General features: G+C 42.1%; 2 protein-coding genes across 6 annotated transcripts in view; both read right to left on the bottom strand.

The window, feature by feature from the left end:
• Positions 1-8,903, bottom strand: part of tcf7l2 (transcription factor 7 like 2) — a 107,807-nt gene extending 98,904 nt beyond the window's left edge. The window contains exons 1-3 of one of the 2 annotated variants that reach the window (XM_026178594.1): positions 8,823-8,903; positions 7,923-8,082; positions 4,915-5,004 (exon numbers count right to left, since the gene is read on the bottom strand). The gene's annotated coding sequence lies outside the window, so the exon portion shown is untranslated. The remainder of the gene's footprint in view (positions 1-4,914; positions 5,005-7,922; positions 8,083-8,822) is intronic. The other variant, XM_026178593.1, reaches the window with a different exon arrangement.
• Positions 8,904-20,941: 12,038 nt separating this feature from the next.
• Positions 20,942-21,551, bottom strand: part of vti1a (vesicle transport through interaction with t-SNAREs 1A) — a 114,246-nt gene continuing 113,636 nt past the window's right edge. For 2 of the 4 annotated variants that reach the window (XM_026178586.1, XM_026178587.1), the window contains one exon: positions 20,942-21,278. In XM_026178586.1, coding sequence (XP_026034371.1) covers positions 21,185-21,278 — 94 coding nt within the window. In that variant the 3' untranslated portion in view covers positions 20,942-21,184. The remainder of the gene's footprint in view (positions 21,279-21,551) is intronic. The other 2 variants (XM_026178588.1, XM_026178590.1) reach the window with 1 other exon arrangement.

The raw sequence follows: 21,551 nt of genomic DNA, 5'->3' as shown, positions 1-21,551 counted from the left end.
TTAAAGTCTTTTTATAATGCAGGCCACATACAACGCACTTTGATTTTATCCGGACCAGTGAAATTCCAATTTCTGTCAGTGTAACAAGGTTTAGCTACACATTTAATCAGTGAGATGCCTTAATATAAGAAAAAGAAGAGCAATTTCATCAGTATGTTGAGTATTTTCTACATGACAAGAAAATGCAAATGCAAAATCCAAAGCCATCCAATGGGGCGTATTAGAGTCTTTGGCTGGCCAATTCTGGCCCCAAGGCTTTATGTTTGACAATCCTGAGTTAAATTATGAAAAAGAACATTTATCTTTTAGAAATATTAGGAGCTTGAAATTTGTGAAATGCTTCAATGCTCATCCAAGAGGCTTCTTCAGATCCAAAACAAAAGATCCCAGGTATTTAACCCCCAGTAGGGGTTGGAGAGTCCAAGGTGTCGCCACTTTTTGTTTTAGAACTGAAGAAGCCTCCTGGATCAGGGTTGAAGCATCTTCACAAACGTAAAGAAGTCCAGTTGTCTTCTTTTTTCAGGCTCCTAAGACCAACACAACCTGGATGCCTGAGAACCTACACAGACATCAAGAAATGGCTGCGTTGTGGTACAGTGGTTAGCACTTTGGTTTCTCAAGTCCAAAGATATCAGTTAAATGGTGATTTAAAACTACCTATAGGTGTAAATGTGAGCACATCAGACTGTCTGTCTCAACTACGTTAGCCAGTATTACTAAATCATGCTCGCTTAATTTTGAGAAGCCAAAAATCACTAATTAAGATCAAAATTGGTGTACCCTTCCTCCAGCGTCACGGCCTACAACAGCAGTAATGGGGTCCCATAAACTAAGTCATGTAAATGCAAATGTTCAAATTGAAATCATCAAACAAGGCATTTGTGAAAATGTGATAATGTTCCAGTTGGGAATCTAGCAGCTAAACAGTTGACAGCATTATACTTATGCGCCTGATAGCCGTTACAGCACAGTACTGTAGTTTGACAGAGTTCTTACAGTTCATCTGGCTCTTTCTAAAGCTAACAAAAGCTTCTTTTACGGTATTTTATGGTTTTTGTAATGACTTTTTGTGTGCTCTTGGTGGGACTTCAGCACCAAGCAAACAAGCAAAAAAAAACACATATACTTTGTCGCTTGGTATTTTACGACCAGGCCAACTCTTTATCATCCACTCAAAAGTGCTCAGTTTTTAACTTTCTACAGCTGTGTAACTCCAAAGGTGTGATTTTCTTACCAACGAGTTAAAGAAACATTGGATTTGCAACACTGTGTGTCTCCAATTAACACAACAGCTGTTACATAAACCTAAAGTCAAATTAAGCTTTAAGCATTTTGTTGTTTAGTCGCTTCTGAAAGAGACCCAGGCAGGTAAAGTGTACACGTGGGCTGAAGGCAGGTTAAAAACACCCGCGAGGGTCTCTAAAAGGGACTAGTTTGAGGGTTGTAAAACTCAGGTACACAAGCAACGCAAGAATCAGAAAGAAGAGCGAAAACAGTTTCGTTTAAAGGGACACGAGACGGGAAGGCGGGAGATGCGATGGTGAGCCGCGTAGACGGAAAAGTCGGAGCTGAAGCCCGACACGGAGGGAGCTCGGTGGGAGGTTGTGGAGAGGCTGGGGGCAGGCTCCAGGCAGAGGAGAGGGCAGGGAAGGATTCACGGCCCAGGATCAACAACAGCACACTCAATAACCCCCCCCCACACACACACACACACACACACACACACACACCCTACACCCATGGGCACCAGGGAGAAAATATGCCTTCAACAAATGCAAGAACTCATTTACAAATTTTTACAAACCTTTAAGGAACAAAAAAAAAGGTGATTCAATGCTGTTCAATATCAACCCTGTAACAACCAAACAGCGGGCTGGGGATAAACCTGAAACAGAGGGCACATGCACCAGACATTGTTTGATTTTTTTTTATTTTTTTTGGGGGGGGGGTTGTTTTTAAGAAAACTGCTTTTTCACATTTTCGGATGTTAGATTTTTTGAAGACAATGCGAACAATTAACCAGAGGAAAGTATGAAAAATGCCCCCTATCTTATATAAATAACACAGCCTCGTTCTTCTCCTGCTGAGAAGACCAGAGTATTAAAATAATACGCAGTTAAAAAGAGGTTGCACTTGCCTCATCCAGGGACTGTATATTTGCTTCAGACAACATAATAGTGAAATTAATGAAAAAAGTAGTTTGCCTCATTTTCTTAATTACTCCAAATCTACCATGATTTTAAAGTTAAAAGACTTCGTAAACATCATAAGAACACTTAGATTTGCAGATCGCCAACATTTAGTGCAAAAAACGTGGTTTCAAAAGACAAAAGATGCAATTAATATTCTAGTTTGTAATGACCTTGTATCATAATGCATTCATTAAAATAATTTTCCATTGTTTTTATAGTAGCTGCTCCGTGGTTGCTTGTATGATTTCCAAAAAACAAGACCGCATGACCTCAGCACAGTCTAATTGTGGTCTAATATTGATTTTTTAATTTCTAAGAGATTCATGAATATGGATTGGTGAAAGAAAAGGCAAAAACATTGATAGCGTCTTAAGATACGCTGCTCGGTGATTTCTAGCTCCCTTCCTTTCCTTAAAATGAGAGGATGGAAGGCTGGGAATGCGGTGAGGCTCTGCTGCAGCCGAAAAGCTCCGGTGAGGACTGAGGGCTTCGTGTAGTGGTTACCGGCTCACTGAAGCCTCTGACCCAGCGACCACCAACCTCTCAAAAGTAACTCAAGCCAAAAGTGAACATAAGAGGCTCTTTCTTCCAGCCCTGTTAGAGCCCGCATCCATAAAAAGCTCTGCTGGTTCCCTCGGTCTAAAGATGGCTGATTCTTCCAAACATCTCTGGCCAAAACTATTAAAACTATTAAAACTCTTCAGAGAATGCCACACAAGCAGCCCCTGTCCTAATACTAATGAGGTCTTATACTACGAGAAAGAATTCACTTTAAGAGCTTTTTGGTTTGTTTGCACCTTGAAAAGCATTCATTTAGCTTCTGTTATTCCGGAGTTCCTTAAATTCAAACAGGAGCGTAAGACAAAGAGGATTTAGGAGAAAACTTTGTCGTCTTTCTCAGGGAATGAAAATTTCAGAAGGGCTGTTGCTCTCCGATCCCTGCACGTCCATTAGTGGCCCCGTACCCCACCACGACGGGAGAGAAAAACCTGTGTCAAAAAGTCTGTTTTGTAACGGAGCCTCATCAGCATATTTGAATAATACATAGTGCTTATAAGCATATTAAATGGAATGCGGCCACGCGTCATTTGAAGGCAGAGATTAGACCTTCCCAGTTAATTATAAAGATGTCAAATGTCAGCGGGTGAACCCACGCCCTGAGGTCGCCCCCTTTAGTTTGGTGATTATATGCACAAACTATAGATAAAGTGTCATCATACAGGCTATTAAGGTGCTGAGGCTTAAAGAGAGGCTTCCCCTCGCCTTTATTACTATGCAGAATCTGTCGGGGAGAAAAACGAGACCACGCACTCTTAATGGTTTCTCAAACACTTACTACTCTCGCCTTATATTTCTCTCACATACTTTGAAACAAAGATTAATAGGGAAGCTCAACTGATGTTAACTTGCCAAATTAGCTGGCTTAGACCTTTAAGTTTCCAAAATGGGTTGCAATAGTGCGCCCTTGGCCGAGATGGAGTGCGCGCATAAGTGTGCGAGAGCTTGTTTGGGTCATTACTGCACCATTAAGACCCAATCAGCTCACCAGGGCAGCCTTGTGGAAAGCAATACGGGGCCCGAGACAGCACCTTGGGTTCACCTTGACAGGACCGCCAGTCAAACGAGGCAGCCCTCTCTGTGTTCCTGTCAATCTGATTCCCCCTCTGAAGTTCATTTAAAGGGAGGAGCAGCGGCTCACTAGCTCCTAACAGGTAAGAAGGGCCCATATTATCAGCCCTCAGAGAGAGCAGGGCAGAAGTCTGATGTGCTCTTTCAACTGTACTAAACTGTCTGTACAGTAGCTCAGCTCACTGACTGACTAGACACACACACTCACTCACACACACAAACACACACACACACAGCAGCAACTCTGTGGGCTGATTGGAAAACAGAGAGAAAGAGAAAGAGCAGAAAGTGAAGGAGAATAATCTGAAAGATGAGAGGTGCTGATTTGGAAGGAAATGGAGATGTAAAGAAAGAAAAAGATTAAGGGTACAGGAATAAGGATGAGATTAAATCTAGGAGGAGAGTCAGGCTGGTGTAAGACAGAAAGGAGAGAGAGGGGTGAGCAGGAGGGGGGAGTCGGGTGCGAAAACAAGAGAGAGAATGGTATATTTTCAATGGAAGATATATTGCAATCCACTTTTCTGATTTTAGGAGTACACTGGGGGGAGAGGGGGGAGGGGTATAGGTGTTTGTTTTGGTTTGGGGGAGCTGACACAACATCCACTATTTCCACCGTCAGGCATTCCCCATCACACAAAAACACTCACACACACACACACACCCAACGTGAGGCCCCAGCCCAGCCCTTCCAGCTTCCTCAATATTTCATGGGATGAGCCCATGCTGACTAACTCAAGGCCATGCAAGCAAGGCTCCCTAACCAACCAAAGCACTCACAATCTGCTGAGGTTCCCGGTTGCCAATATCCACGATCGTGGAAACAATAACATTTAGCTCCAGTTCCCAGGAATCGGTTGAAGGAGACAAAGAAGAACACGGTGCATCTGTGATGACTGCCATAAATGTAAATGTTATCATTTTTGAGCGTGTCTTCAAAAGGAAAGAAGTGAAGGAAAATGTGTTAACCGGTATCACGATGCATTTTTGAGTTGGAATACAATAAGTAGCCACATCTTTAAAAGCATCCTAAGACTCTTCAAGGGGTAAAAGTTCCCGAATTCAAACTTGTTTTTGAATGATTGCTTTAAGTTACCTCATACAGGATTCTTCAACTTTTGGGGGGAGTTTTGTTGCCTCCTTTCTGACCTCTTGGTGCTCTTCTATAATCCCAGCAGACAGATTTCTGTCCAGAAACAGAGTGCAAGTAGATTATTTGACACATTCAAACAAAAGGCTCCTACATTTTTCACATTCTGTGTGAGCTGCCGGATACAGGACGGCAGTACCATTGGAGCAACTGGAGACTGTCCTAACTGGGACTCAACAAATGGCAGATATTTCGTTCTCGCTTAAAGGATATACCAGACGATAGTCTGTTTTATGTTACTGTCAAGCAAATGTTACTTTCAGCCACTGGCAAGGGTTAAAGTGGGACTTGGCAGGTGGAGCGTGGGGTGAAGAAATGCTTAGAAGTAAGACGCAAAATAATTCGTTTTTTGAGTTCCAGTATATTTTTCTACCAGCTGTGATTGGCTGGTCTGTGCTGCTACTCTCACATTGAATTCAGCAAGATATAAGCAACGTTACATCAGCCCCATGGCCGGACACTATAAAGTTGGTATAAGAAGTGGAATTCAGTGAGTGACTCGAACAGTATAAACTGATGTCAGCAACATTTGATACAACCTAACATGAAGTCCAGAGCAAGTTCTGTACAATTACTGTAAACCTCACCGCAATACAGCAAACAGGTTGTTTGCTAGCCTATTACCAAAATGCATCGCTGAACAAAACAGGAAATCATTCCTGCTTGTGGTAATTCCTCCATCAAATGCACAATATGCACTGTAATAGCTGCACACCCATAATATTTGCACATCCTTGCACTTCAATTTCAACCATTAGTGTTATATACTGGGATACTTATAATTGAGCTATTTGTATATATTAGTGCTATTTTGTTATATTTTGTAACTTTGTAATATGTTTAATTTAGTTTAGTGAGTTACTTTTTTATTGTCTTGGAGCAATTGTGACCACATCATTTTCTCAAGGATTCTGATTCTGATCAAACTAATTTCAGCTGCCAAAGCAAACAAACTTTAAGCGTTTTAAAAAAGGATTCAACACCTTTACAATTGTTATGAATGCTTATCTACTGAGACCAAACCCGTTTTTCTACTAGCTGTAAATATTCTGCTGTAAAGTGAGCATTTTAGCATGGGAGTCTATGGAGAGTAACTCACTTGTGTAGCAAGCCTCAAGTGGCAATTTGAGGAACTACAGTTTTCAACACTTGACATTGACATCATTTTGCAGTGCTAACCACACTTGTGAAATCCTGGAAAAATTAATCCATATGGTATGGTGGAACGAGCTACAATATCAGGCTTCACAGAGATCACATGTTACTAGGATCAAATGATGTTTTCGTGGGATTCCTGGACAATAAGAAACATGTTCTTTAACAGTTATTTGAAGAATGCCTAAAAAGGTTTTTTAGACTACGCATAACACGTATAGATTTACTGATGACTGCTGAACCTCAGCTGGATGTCCAGTATGTGAAGGTGTCAGTTAATCCCCACAGTGAGATACCAAAAGACTTGAAATAAAGATCTCTGAGGGTGTTTGTAGATTTCTTTTTAAACAAACAAACAAACAAACAAAAGTGAATCTGTATATAGTTTTTGCCGTGATAGTTGTTTTTGAGTCTGTTCAGAATGAATATCGAACCATCAAACGCTCCAATTTTCGCCACTCTGCCTTGTTTTGTCTGGATTTTCTTCAAGCCGAGTGTCATCGGAGAGTAAACTATGTATACGCTTTCACTCCTTTGTATTTTTTCCCTCCGCCTCCCTTTTCTCTCTCGCCGGATGTGTGCGAGAGAGCCAATGTGCGCCTCTGTGTGTGTGTTTGCAAACGAACGTGTGCAGGCTTTGTTTTTCTTTTGAACATCCCTTTGATGTTGCTGTTTATTTATTTATTTCTCTGCCTGCAAAGGCCTTTTCTCGGCGGTTAGGGCTACAGCGGATTGGGCGCGCGTTGCTCTGAGTGCCATCCATCAGCGAGGAGCGTCTCTGACGGATGAACCAGTGACCTCAGCTCCCTATAGCACATCAGCTTGGAGCCGAAGCTACGCTGGGAGATTTTTGTTTTTAAGGAGACGCAGTGTAACCAGGAGGGCCTCTGCTTCATCACCACCCTGTCTCTATCGGTGTGCATCACATGTAAAACAACTATTTCATCTCTGGCCATGAAACGTTGTATTACTTTGGTTTCTCAGTGATAATGGACCACCCTTCTGTACCCTTTACAGCTGATTTGATACCTTCTGTCCTCTCTGTTCACAAAGAATGAGAAACACCAAACTTTACAACTTAAATTATCACTGGAAAAACTCAAGCAGTCATGTTTCAAAAAGATTGAATTCTTTGATCAATAAGTCAAAGGAAGAAGTCTGTGTACATAAAAATGCAAAGGCAGAAGCATGTCTAAGAGGATTTTTTTTGTAAGAAACATCCAGTCCAATCAAAACTACATACACTGTTAACATAAGATTTAGAACCTGTAAAAAACAATTAATGTCCAGGTTTTAGACTCATTGTACGTGAATTTGGCGGTTATGTGGGTTTTGCTCGTAAGCATTACAATGAAATATCTCGATCTCGATCTCTAGCTCCATCTGCATTTCAAATTCACCCACAAGCTGTACTGATGACCATTTCACAATCCACATTAGCGACAACAGACCTTTCTTTGCCAATTATCATTATTCCACTGATAATTGCTCACTCTGAAATTTGCTGAATCTGTCCATGGTGCTGAACCAGCCTTACCAGTACTTAACACATGGTCTCTAATCAAAGCCAGTTGCATGATTTTGTGTGCATTGTGACAAAAACTAGCTGCATGTCCCTATGTAACTGAACTTTACAAGACCACTTTGTAAACGTTTTATTTTAGGCTAAAGGCTAAACTCCATAATAACCTGACTAGACAACCTTGTATGTGCATCACATGTATACAAAAACTATGCAAAGACTGCAAGTTCATAGATTTCACAAAAACAAAAACCGTGCATTACGGATATACACTGACCTTTTCCTCTTTCTACGTTGATTTCTTGCTCTTTGAAACAAATTCTTCAGACCATGGCCTGCAGGTTCATGTTCAGCTTGTCTTTGTCCATATCTCTGGTATTCTTGGATGGTGTCTCCTCTGGTGAGTAGCCCTCACCCTTCAGCCTGTATGTCATAACCTGTGGAGTTATATTTCTGACAGACACCTACCCAGACATCCCGACAGCTAAAATAAAACTGAGCTCCCCTTTTCTCTCTGCTTACTCAGTCAACTAGCATGAATCTATTGTTATTGCAGGACACTAATATTCCTGACCTCTATAGTGCCTTTCAGTTTATCAAATCGCTTCCTTTATATTTATTACTTATTACTAACTCATTTATTTACCTTTATAACATCATTTTGTATATATAAAAAGAAAAACCTGAAGACCCTGATTATTTCAACACCACTATGACACGATTTGAAATAAGCAGAAGATAATAGGAATGTATTGCTAATTATTACCAATTCTATCGTTGTTCCATTATATTTAGCTAAGTATTGCTAGCTAACTATTTCACGTTAAGCTAGGCTACTTTTGCTATATAATCTGCAGCTGATGTTGCTATTTTAACTTATTGTTTGTTATGTATATCTACTAATTTGTTAAGCCGTCTTACACCTAGGTAATAATTTCAACTGTCTATCGATGTTTTATGGAAGTTACAAACAGTATTGACCACCAATTATATCGGCTAACAATTGCAAATGTTAGTTAAATATATGTTTAGCAAGCTAATCCGAGCATTTATTCACTTTTTAAAACATTTTAATTACCTATGCGCTGCTATTTTCAGTTTTTCTTTTTACTCACTTTTAGTTAATAACCCCTGAAATTTAGGCCTAGATCTATACTCAATAGTAAAATACACTCACTGGCCACTTTGTGAAGTGATCTTGCTAGCACTGACTTGACCTCCTCTTGCCTTCAGAACTGCTTTAATTCTTTGTGGCATAGATTCATCCTCAGAGATTTTGGTCCATTTTCACATGATCCCATCACACAGCTGCTCCAGATTTATCATCTATGATGTGAATCCCTTTTCCATCCCTAAGGTCCTCTTTTGGGTTGAGCTCATGTGACTGTGGAGGCTATAGAGTGAGTTCATGCTCAAGAAGTCAGGTGACATTATCTGAATTTTGTGGCATGGTGTGTGACCCTCCCACCAGCAGTATAGGCGGATCCGCTGTGGTCATAACTTTAAGGGACAATATCAGGTAGTCTGTGGTGTTTAAATGATGCTCAGCTGGCACAAAGGGGCCCAAAGTGCACCATGAAAACATCCCCCACCACTGAAACAGGCAGGATGGATTCATGCTTTCATGTTGTTTATGCTAGATTCTCACCCTATCATCTTAATGTTGCAGATGACTCATTCTTTATTTTCTATTGTCTAGCTTTGGTGAGCCTGTGCAAGCTGTAGCCTCACTTTCCTGTTCTTCCATTGTGGTCTTCTGCTCCTATATCCCATTTGTTTCATGGTTGTATGTTCAGGAGTGCTCTTCTGCATATCTTTATTTGAAAAGCCCAGTAGATCACCAGGCAAATGACTGTATACACTGCATACCAGCCTACTTATCGTTAGATGCGAAAGCACACATTCCTGCTGGAGGGAGGTCGTATAAGCAGCTGCCACCATTTTGATGCCTTCTAAGCTTCAGTTTTCTGAATTTCAGTGGCTCCTAGAAGAAGATAGACCAAGGATGTTGTATGTTTTATCAGTACCGCTGCCTGCATCTTCAGTCAAAAATAAGTTCACAGAAGTTTTGATAAATGCAACAGGTACAGTCAACACTTTTTTGATACCTACATAGGCTTCTTTGGTGCTCTCAGAGGGAACACACCAACAGTATCCTTTAACACCAGTCAGTCATGTATGACCTTAACCTGGATAGCGATGAAGTGATCATTGGCATGCTCTTGGAATTGCACCTTGCACATAATCCCTTTTGTACCTTCAAAGACAGAGCAGTTAATCTGGCTAAACTTTCACCTATTTACACTGCCGCATATCTACTCATGCTTTTTGCCCTGTTGGACTTTTAGTGATTTTGTTGTGTTTCCAGATCTGAACAAATATGTAGGTGAGGTCACTCATGTTAGTTATGAATGAGCAAAATGGCAAAAAGCAAGATTCAAGATGGTATAAAATGGATTTTAAGTAATAAGGACACAATTTTGCAGACCATCCAACGATCCTCAGATTTTTAGGTCACAAAAGGAGGGTCGTGTCCTAATAACGTCTTTCAGCTGTAGCCTTAGCGAGATCCAAACAAGCCAGAGTGCTTCACAATGGTGCCTGGGCTCAGTCTAACGAACCCTTCAGTGATAGTAACAAGGCTCCACACACAACTGCATTTTAACAGAAAACATCTATTATGTTATCTGCAAATAAAAGTATGCAGACCTTTGCGACATCGCCTTAACATGCCTAAATGACAACAAGCCGCACTGTTAAAGGTTTTACCTTGTTAGTTGCTGCTGACAGCATAGGGCATCGTGTATCTGTAAGAGAGATCGGTGGTAGATCCAGACTCTGCACCAATAGGAACACAAGGTCCCCAAATCCTTTATAGGCTTCAGAATTCAAAAGGAAGATCTTGGTTGCGCCATCTTCTACTTTTACTTACTTTCCTATCCCATTGTCCCCGTTTTAGTAGAATATGAACCACTCGAGAACACATTCTCTCTTTGAATGAGTGCAACAATTCTGAGGGTTCATTCAAAGGCACTACACGAGCGCATCTATAAGATTGTTCCTTTTCTAAATGGTCCGTCCTTCAACCAGTGCCATCGACTCAAATACAAGTAGACTACATTAGATTTCAATGGCTGTGAGCAGTGGCTGGGTTGAATAAGAGGCTTGCCTTATTCAAACCATGAGGAGTGTTTTTGTGTGTGTGTGTGTGTGTGTGGGGGGGGGGGGGGGGGGGGGGGTCTTTGGGCTGTACATTTAAAAAATACTGAAGTGTTTTTGCACTGACCACTAATGCCGCCGTTGCATCCACAGGGATGAATAACCTCATGACCCATGAGTCCCCATATGCTCTCTAAGCCCTTCACAAAACCTCCAAAGAAAACTAACGTTAAAGATTTATGACCTATAGATTATGCAGATATTTTGTTTAAATTTTTTTTTATTATTTATGTGGGCTTGGATCCGTTTCCAGCCTGACATTTAAAGCAGCACGAGCACATTAGAATTCAACAGGCAGGAAGAAACAGTTTGTATTTGGTTTGTTCGACCATCAAAGTCTAACGAAAAATCCTTTCTTAAAGAGACATCACAGAACGTGTTTGACTTGGCTTGAAAATCCTTTGTTCTTAAATCAGCTCACAATATCTAAGAAACAAAAGATAAATTCACGTCGTTTAAACGTCTGGCCGAACATTTGATCGAACTTTAAATCTATCTTAAAAGGCAGCTATGACATGCGCACATAAAAAAAACACAAGAGCCTCTACCGCTGACAGCACGTGAAATATTTTTTAAAGGAAAACTTAAACCACGTACAACTCTTAACATTTAACTCCGTTTTACATCAACCCTTTAATTGAGGCATACCATACAGTAGTTATCTTCTTATCTTGATGCAAGTCTGTGAAGGTGTTACTGAAGAAAACTGATTGCTGTCGGTCTTTCTGTACACCAAATTTTCAGTAGTAGAAGAAGAAGAAGAAAAGGTGTTTTGCAGTGTGCAGCTTCTTCTACCACGACTGGCCTCATTTGAGAGTGGTCAACTGCCTCCTAGACAGATGGAAGTGCTTACAGTCCACTTTTATCTATGCAAATGCACCAAAGCCGTGGGTGTTGAGGAAAGTAAATGCTCATTTGCGTTTGTTTTGCTGGCAATATAAGAGCCAGCTATGCCTTCCTGCTGCTTTGTACCAAATCAGTGAAATTACTTGGTCACCAAAGACAAAGCACAAAGTCCTGAGAAACAGAATCTACCTCTCGAAGGTCTGTGGATGTTTTGTTTCTCCCTCACTCTGGAGGGGAGTGTGTGCATTCAGCATTTTTGATCCTGCAGTGTAATCGAGCGTCTCCTTGTTTGGAGAACCGCCGAGGGATTGAAGCACCATCCATCAGACCTCCCTCGCTCTCTGGACTGTCCGGCCATTTTACATGTGGCTGAGTCCGGGCCTGGAAGAAAAGTTTTCATTCTCACGACGAGCTTGTGTTTGAGGCTGGTTTATGACTTTCTCATCACAGCCAGCGTGCTACGAAATTTACCTTCACTTAAAGGGAAATGTATTATATGTGCACCTTAAAAAACCCCAAACAAAAACAAATAAAACAGCAAGCAGTTTACGGAAGAATGTTTTGCACTGAAATTGCTCTAAAATCTGACCATCTCAAGCTGCACTGTCCCATGCATTGCTCTCAGCTGGATCAACCTTTGTGGTTCATTGTAACAAGCATGCCAACAGAATCATTAATATGTTTTGACCCCCTCCTACGCCTGGTCAAAGGAAGGCCTATAGGCCAAAAGTGCTGTTGGCCTGTTTAGCATAAAATGAGTGCATTAATACCGGGAGACTCAATTATTTTACAAATAGTTTGGTTGACACTGCAGGTTATGAGAATCTGCCAACTTTGAAGACCTTTAGCTAGAGGCAGTGCTGGCTTTGGCACTAATTATGGACAACACTATGGCATGGATGACTGCAAGTTACGTGTGCATTCAAAATGCTTTTTAAACTGTCTTTGGGGTAACATAACACACAGAAGGAGTGAATTATATGCAAATTTATTGATTTATGTACTTTGTGTTTTGATGGTTTTTTTGTTTTAAATTTTAGTTCCAAGAATCACAAAAAGAAGGAAATCAAACCTAAAACTGTAACACAGATTGTTACATTTTAGGAGTGTATGACTGCATTTCTGTGTTTTTGAGGTAAGAGCTCACATGCCTCCAAAAACCTTTCATGACACGACGTTATGATTGCTATGATTTTTAGCTCAAACCCAGCTCTCCGTCTGCTCTTTGGTAGATCCAGACGATTTTCTTTACCCATAATCCCCCTGCTGACTCCTTCCCCTTTCTCTCACCTGATTAGAATTTCTGCCGTGGCCTCTGGGATTGGATGATTTCGACATATTTTATTTAACTGCTTTTGTAAGCCCTAATATTCAGCAGCTGTGATCTATGGCTGAATTACAATTTTCAGGGTCAAGGAGGGACTTGTGGTTGTGGAAAAGGGGTGGGTACGACCGGCTGCGCAGGTGGGTGTGTGCGTATGTACGATGGCGAGAAGGGGAAGGGGAAGTGGGGGGAAAAAGGAAAAAAACAGAGAGGAAAAAGGGAAGGAAGACTCTCACGAGTTGTCTTTAAAAATGAATGAGAAAATGGGTAATCCCCGAGTCACAGCATGAAAAGAGGGAAAATCAATATGGCCTCTCAGTTCACTTGGGCCCTCACAAGTCCTTGAGATGAACAAAAAGTTGTGCATTTTGTTGCCACATCCATATGTCTCAATAGAGCGGTGTGTGTTTGTGTGTAAAACTAAGCGAGTGTGTGTGTGTGTGTGTGTGAAGAGTAAGCCTGTCTGCAAGGCTGTTTGTGTTGAGAACAGCATAAAGGTGAAGGAAGGCCTGGTTCATATTGTGCAGGGTGAGTGGTAAATACCTATAAACAGTGTTATCACTTGCAGTGCTGTGCAAAAGTCTTGAGCCATCTTTCATTTTTGCATATTTTGCTAGGAAAATGGGAAATAGGTGAGGTGATTTATTGAAACGTACGTGTAAATAAAGTGTATATAAGGCAAAGACAAAGTTTGTTTAACTCTAACAAGCTTGGAAGTCAATATTTGGTTTGACTACTTTGTCCACTTTGGATGTTGGCTTCCTTTTGTTCTGTTCGCTGCTAAATGATCCCACACTGCTTCAATAATGTTAAAGTTCAGGGTGTGTGTTTGTGTGGTGGGGTGGTGGGGGTTCAATCCAGGTATGCTTTAACTACATTATCAGTAAGTTTGGGATAATTGTCATGCTGAAAAATTAAGCTGTTGCCAATCAGATGCTTTCTAGTTAGTATTTCATGGTAAATCAAAATGTGTTGGTACTTTATCAACTTTGACATCATCCCCAACACTTCTGGCTGAAATGCAGCTCCAAACCATGACAGAGCCTCCACAGTGTTCTACAGATGGCTGTAGACTTACTGTTGTAGTTCTCTTGACGTCTTCAAAACATCTTATAATTATTGTAGCATTTAGATGAGTCCCCCATTTCTTCTCAGAGAAGTTAATCAATCTTGACAAAACTTACTATAAAAACTGCCTAGGCTACCAGTATTCTCAACATCTATATAGTTTTTGAGAATGATTTAAATAACACTCAAATAAATAATAATTACATAGATTATGTGTAGTAGCTGATCTCCAAAAAACTAACAAACAAATGCCCATAGGGTGAGTCTTTGATAGTATTAACAATGATTTGAATTAGTAATTTATAATATAGATTAATGACTCCATAAGACCTCTTGCCACTCATTTTCAATCCAGTTCTTGTGTAATTTGGCATAACTCAGCCCTTTCTCCCCATTTACCTTTCTTAGGAACAGCTTCTTGAAAGTGACCCTTCCACTGAGACCATTTCTGGTGAGGCTTCAGCGAACAGTAGATGGATCAACTGGTCAGATGCATCTTCTGGTCCTGTGTGAGGTCTTTGCTGGATTTATTCCTATTTCTCAAGGACATGACTTTCAGATTCTGTCCATCAGCTGTAGAGTTTTTTCCCCCACACCTACCATTTCTTCTATTGTCCACCACTTCTCCAGTTATCTCAAATTGTATTACTGACACACTGCACACCATGCTGAGCTATGCCAGGTTTTCAGCTAATAGCTCTTTAGGAATCACCTTGTTAGTACAAAACTACTATTTTGTCTCCTGTATTTTTTGTCAATTGGAAACAAATTACGTGCTTTGAGATAGGCTGCTACTAACAAAGTGCCTAAAGATACACTTTAACATTGGTCTTTGCTAAGTTGTCTGGTTTATCCCTTGAGTTAACTTCCTTTTTATGCTTATGATTATTCCACTGTTATTCATGACCCCTTTAAAAACTACAAGAAAGTCTGGCCATTTAAAAGTCAAGTATAAAGAAATAAGGGGTGGCTCCAGACTTTTGCTCAGTACTGTAACACTTATTATAAAATAGTTCTAGCTTATTTACTTATACTACTGATTAAAAGTACGTGAAGAACTTTTGCGTAAAATCTAAATGTTTTTCATTCACCGACTAAAAATGGCCACGCATTGTGCATATCTGCCATGCCCAATGACCCTTACCTGTGTAGAGGTTGAGGATTATTGCACTTGATCCCCAGCACACAAATAGGTGGTAGCCCCCATTCAAAAGACTCAAACTTTCTGGAATAGATGGAAAAAACTGGCTGGAGAGATCTGGGATTGGGTACCTTCTCATGAATATTTACCCCAAAACAACCACAAAAACCTCCCCACCCTTTGGTGCTGGAGGGGTAACGAGCTGATGTAAGTAGTGGAGTGGGGGTTGTTTCTCCTCAACAAACACATAGCTGTTTTTCCTCTAACCTGGGCACTCTTCCATCTACCTGAATATCTTAAAGCAGAGGCTACCTCATAACTATCAAGTACACCTTCTCCATCCATCAATCCATCCATTCCCCACTCAACTACCCTTCTCCTCTGTGCTCTTACCCTAAGCGATGCCCACCCCCCTTCCCCAGTTCATTAGCGAGCTCCTCAGTAGCCTGTCATGGCGGATGTGCTCCATCAAAGCTGATCGACTCCTCGTTTTTCCAGAAAGATGTCGCGGGTTATCACCGCACGCTCAGATCTCTAGCTACGGGAGGAGCGTGACTGGCAGGCCGTCTTTTGAAGACAGTGATTCCTCCACTGATGCCTCCCAGTTGGAAATTTAGAATCGTGTCTGCTAAGACACCATATGCAAAGTAAATTACTGTACAAGGGCGAGCTCAACTAAACCCTCCTCTTTCAGAACGTCCAGGCCACTGAGTGCCTCCCAGGCAACCTGGGCTGCTTTGCACTCATTCCCACTTTTCTCCTTTTATGTTCTTTCTCTTTCTATCATTTGTCTTTTTAAAATGGACGGCAACACAGGAGAAACCATACAAGACAAACGCGCAGCAGTCACAGAATGCGCTCATTCTCACTGCTCAATTGCAATGATAGAAATCCATTTAACAAAAAATATAAATAGAATAATCTCCAGCATGTCATAAAATATCTGCTTGGACACATTGTAGCATACTGATGAGGCAGTTAAAGGGACCAAAAGAATAAAAAGTGGGGGGAAAAAGATCCACTGACAGCTCTATTATCTACATAACCTCATTGTCATGCAAATGACGTTGAAGATTACCGCTGTCTTTGTAGTGGAAAGTGTTAATTTCAGTTCAAAGGTTGTGTTTCTACCGGGAAAGATGTGATGGAGATAGAGGGAAGGAAGAGTAAGGAGGCAAGGATAGGGTCTGGTGGTGGTGGGGGAAAGCTGGTCTGGCTCTGCATCTCTGTTTCCTCCACGACACAATGTCTTAAGAGGATTTTCAGCACACGGCTTGCTTCACCTTTAAAATACGAAAGGAAGCACACAGCGCCACATTCGGTTTGTAAATGTCAGCTCTTGTTTTTCTCGTACCTCCTTACTCGTTCCCGCGGAGTCAGTCGGAGACCCCACCAAGTGTTTGTGTGCAAGTTACGACACAGCATCTAGGTTACAAAGATCCAGAGCCGCTTTAATCACAGATGTCAAACACAGACACTGACAGAGATCACAAAAAAAAAGTCAGCTTCACAAGTCAGGATCAGCCCGGAGTCTCAATTGGCTGAACTGAAGGGAACGCGATAACTCGAGACGGATACATGCGCATGTGGACGATTCGGCATCACCTCTTAACACTGGCCACGAGCACACGGACATCCGTGCATGCATGTATGGCTGCGGCCCCTGCGACTTCCTCAAATAATGGGGGCCTTTGTCATTTCATTGTGAGCACAAACACTAATAAAACGGTTGACAGCGCTGATGGGGCGAAAAAACAGATAGATAATGGGCTGATGAGAGAAAGAAAGCCATTCTGCTGGAACTGGTGGCATGTACAAATGGAGACCATGGCTCCTCTTCTAACAGCTCCACACTAGAGCGTGTGTGCCTGTCTTTATTGGGATCATACGTGCAGCAGTGTGTGTGCGTGCGCATATGCGTCCACGTCTGCTGAATCAAACAGAAGAATATTCATTGTACTCCTCAAACAGTGCCATTGTGATTCCCCCCCCCCCATTCTTCTTTTTCTTGGCTAGCTGTTATTGCTGGGCCTCTCTCAATGTACATGAATTTTGTGTTTGTGTTTGTGTGTGTCTGTGTCTGCGTGTGCAGTGGGTGACAGCATCGTGGACACTCCTGAAGACGAAGCGCCCACCCTCCTGTTGCGATCCCACCACTGGCGCTGTTTGTGCCGTTTAAGGCCCGCCCTCCGCTGGGGGGACAGGCAGCTCAAACGACGCTTGTCACAATCCCTTGTCGTCTTAAATGGCTGACAAACATCGGGCTTTTGCAATGGTTGGTGCATCACACAGGTTCCTTGTTGAGGAACCTTCCTTTTATAATTTCTATGTAAAACCACGTAGAGAGGATAGAGAGGACCGGTGAAGATAGGAATGACTGGGAACGTTAGCGAGATGTCGCAAAGATGGTGGTGGTAGAAGATTTCATAATTTCCACTGATAACATAAAGAGACTGAAAACCTTTTACTATATGAACAATTATCAGGTGGATGTAACGTGATACGAGTGGAAATGTTTCGGCTCTCGGGGGGGCGACCAAGATAAGGAACGTGTGTGGAAAGCGAACCGGGACACCCAAAGACTCGATCCCTTTTTTCCCCCCCTGGCAAACAGGAGAAGGCAGCGAGAGCTTCAAAAATCACTTTTCAGACATCAAATAATTAATTGCTCTCCCCTCTTGCTCACCCACCCCTCCTTTTCTCCTGGCGTTTGTATGGAAGACGCAGCTCCAGTCACTTAAGGAGGGTTACCACCCGCCTAAATTAAATATTAAATGGTGTCTGTACCTGCTGCTATTGTTGCCCCTTGGAATAAGATATAACCTATTTTTGACAAGTTTTCATCCTCAGCCTTCTGCGGTGAGACGCTTGTCGAAAACCAAATCAGCGATTGGAGGGAGTGGTAGTGGGGCGTGGGGTGGTAGTGGGTGGTGGGGGCACTGATGAATAATCTAGTTCATATTCCAATGACACCCGCCGCTCAACGGGGAGAGAAAGAAAAGGGGATAGAGAGAGCAGGTGGAGAAAGAGATGGAGACGGACCGAGGAGGGGAAGATAAAAGCTTGGGGAAAAGTAAGGGATGAGTACAGAGGAGAGAAGGAGGGGGGGAAAGAAAGAGAGGGAGGAAAGGAGAAAGAAGGGAGAGATGATAGCCAACGTCTGCCAAGGTATCACATGACAGCGCTCCTGTTTAAATAATAAAACAGAACCGGGGCTCTAAACAAATCGTTATCTCCCACCTCCATGCATCCTGTCTTCCTTCCCTGCTCCCTCCCTCGCCCGTATTTTTAAAAAAAAAAAAGAAGAAGAAAAAAACTTGTTTTAATGCCATTTCTTAATGAACATAATAGCTCGACGCTAATAATGAAAAGAAAATAAAAACATCTAAAAACGCGGAGGGGCCCCCGAGTTGTCGCCGGCGCTCAATTATTTCCTTGTCAAGTGGGTCTGTTTTTAATGAGGCCCTGTGGGACTGACGTCTGTCAGTCAGCCCTGACTTTTTGACACCATTACAACTTCAAATAGAAGCCGCCGCCACGCTGCCTTCCACCGCTCACTCGCTAGCTACCGCTCCGCTCATCTGACAGGCTGGGAGGGGAGGGAAGGGAGGGGAGGACAGGGAGGAGGAGGAAAAGGTGGCAGGAGAGGTAGAGAGAAGGAGGGAGGGGGGCAGGAGAGACAGAGAGAGCACATCAGCACATAGGTAGGCTGAACATGCAGACACGCACAGACACACACTGTGCACGCTGACTGGGTAAAACCACAATCACTGAGGGTCATTACCAGATGAGGTTTGTTGTCAAACTGCCTGGGATTTAACCCCCCCCTCAGCACCCCCTACCTCCGCGCTTCCTCGTTCGCTTCCTTCCCCGGCTCTTCTTCTTCTTTTTTCCTTCCTTCCTTCGTTTTTTTCATTATTGCTTCACTTTAATGATAACTCTTAGTGGGTCGGCCCCGCATGGGACGGTCAGAGACACACTATTTTGTTGGCCATTAATTTGAGGCTTTGAAGCAGACCACGGCGCCGCGGCTGGTGAGGGCCTGTGAAATGGTGGACGATAGCACGGGGTGGGGGAGGGTGGGGTGGGATGGTGGGATGGGGACTCCCCCGCATCTTCAAAAATGAAGACTATGACCCTGAAACAGAATAGCAAATGCCCTCACTGGGAACACCAACCACAAGAGACATACGCGCGCGCACCAGTGTGTGTTTCCATGCGTGTGCGAGCTTGTGGCTTGCATTAGCATTAGCCCCCCCCCCCCCTCCAAACAAAAATAAAATTAAAAATGATCCAAATATGCTCTTAAATTTAGATTTTTCAAACGCCGTCCCCAAAGAATGGCTTTCCCCCCGAAGAATTAAACGCCGGTAAACTCAAGCACGCCTTTTTTTCAAACACCTGCAGATGCATCACATCATCACAAACACAGAAACAAGGGTCCCATCTCACACCTCCGAAGATTACATAGAAAATAAAGAACAAAAAGTACAAATTTTTAAACAAGCTAGATCCATTTATAGAAGAAAGAAATCAAGAAAAAAAAAAAAGCCTTTAAGATGAAAGACTAGAAATACACATATTTCAGTTGGTCCTGGTGTACAGTCTGCATCAGAGAACCACCACAAATCAAGAAGAAACAAACATGTGATTAATGTTAATTCTGAATAATTTCAACATCACAAAAATATACACTTCCAACACAGAAATCTGAATGGAAACTCTACATTTATAAATAAATAGCAAGAGAGTCACTTAGTAAGAGCAAAAACACTATACATGATGTCCATTTCAATGTTAGTACATACAGTATGACGCTTATATTTGGGAATCAGTTAATGTAGTATGTATTTGGGAAGGGTTGATGTCCCAGATGTGGTTACAATGTCATTTGAAGCATTTCTCTTTGTTTCTGTGCTGAACTCACGGAGGCTGAGGTCAGGTCTCTTTTGCATTAAAATCCATTAAAAGAGCAATTTTTATTTAATATTCTTCAATCTCTAAATTCTCTAAAATAACCACTTTTTTGCTCCTGAAAACAAAAACTGCAACCAGTTTCCTCCTAATAATGAAAAAAAAACAAACAACCCAAAATACTTTCACCTTGATTCAATGAACACAAGCTGAACTAACCTCAACCTTTTTGCGTGCATCCTCTCTTTTCAAGGCAGCGCCACTTGTCTATTTTGGGCTCTGCTGAGCCTTTTAAAGCAGGAGTGTGAACAGCATATCTAAACTGAAGGCACTGTCCTCTGAGCTGTGCAGGGGTAGGGTGATTGGTGGGGAGAAGAACAGCTGAATCATTTAGTTACAGAAGCTAATACAGTATGTGTGCCTACTGTTGGTGTCAATAAGAAACGCAGTGCGGGCCCCCATCCATGACTGTCACTCATGCATGCACATGTGCAAACCCACAGATGTGTGTAGAACTTCGGTTTCTCTCTGCCTTTCATGCATCCCCACACCCTGAATAACACCAAACCCACCTACACTACAAAAAAAGCCCTCCATTAAGTTACACAAGAAAAAAAATGACCAGGTTGCAAACCACGCTGAGGACGACACCATGAAAAATATTAACTATTATAAAAACATCTCACCCAGTTCTAGTCCCTGGAGATGTAAGAACGAGCCTGACAGGCAGAGGAGGGGGGGGGAAGGAGAAGAAAGTGAAAGAGAAAAAGAGAGTAAAAGGGAAGAAGGAGAACGGGAGAAAAAAGGGAAAGAAACTGCAAACAAAAAAAGGAGTGAGAAATGGTAAAAAAAAAAAAAAAAAAGCTTGCTGTCAGGCTTTGGAAATAGTGATTCATGGGGACCATTTGTCCTAATTACAGCAGAACAACGCTTTTGTCGCTATTAATCACAAGAGAGTGTGTGTGTATTTGCGTTTAGGGGGAGGGAGTGTGTGTGTGTGTATATATGCATGTGCGTACAGGGGAGATCAGTGGCCTCGCACATTAAAATAGATGGCCAGGATGATGGTGAGGAGGATGATGGCTCCGAGGATGAAGACCAGGACCCGATTCTGGATGATCCTGCAGAGAGAAAGAACAGAGAAGGATTAGGAAAAGGTTCGCGGGTCTACGGAGAAAAGTCAACTGGAGCCTGATCCTGTTTAATTGTTACCATGAGGTCTGAACGCTTGGTTTTTAAATCGCTATACACTCGCTGGCACACGTCATAAAACCACAGCGTGACTGGATAAAACAATCGTGATAAGAGTGATTTGCTTACATATGTGTACCCTCTGTAAAAAACAACAACGCTGATTTGTGTACAGACATGAACATACAAATGCAAAAGAGACC

This window comes from Astatotilapia calliptera, chromosome 8, assembly GCF_900246225.1.
Source record: "Astatotilapia calliptera chromosome 8, fAstCal1.2, whole genome shotgun sequence".
NCBI lineage: Eukaryota > Metazoa > Chordata > Actinopteri > Cichliformes > Cichlidae > Astatotilapia > Astatotilapia calliptera.
This window is presented reverse-complemented; position numbering and strand designations above follow the sequence as displayed.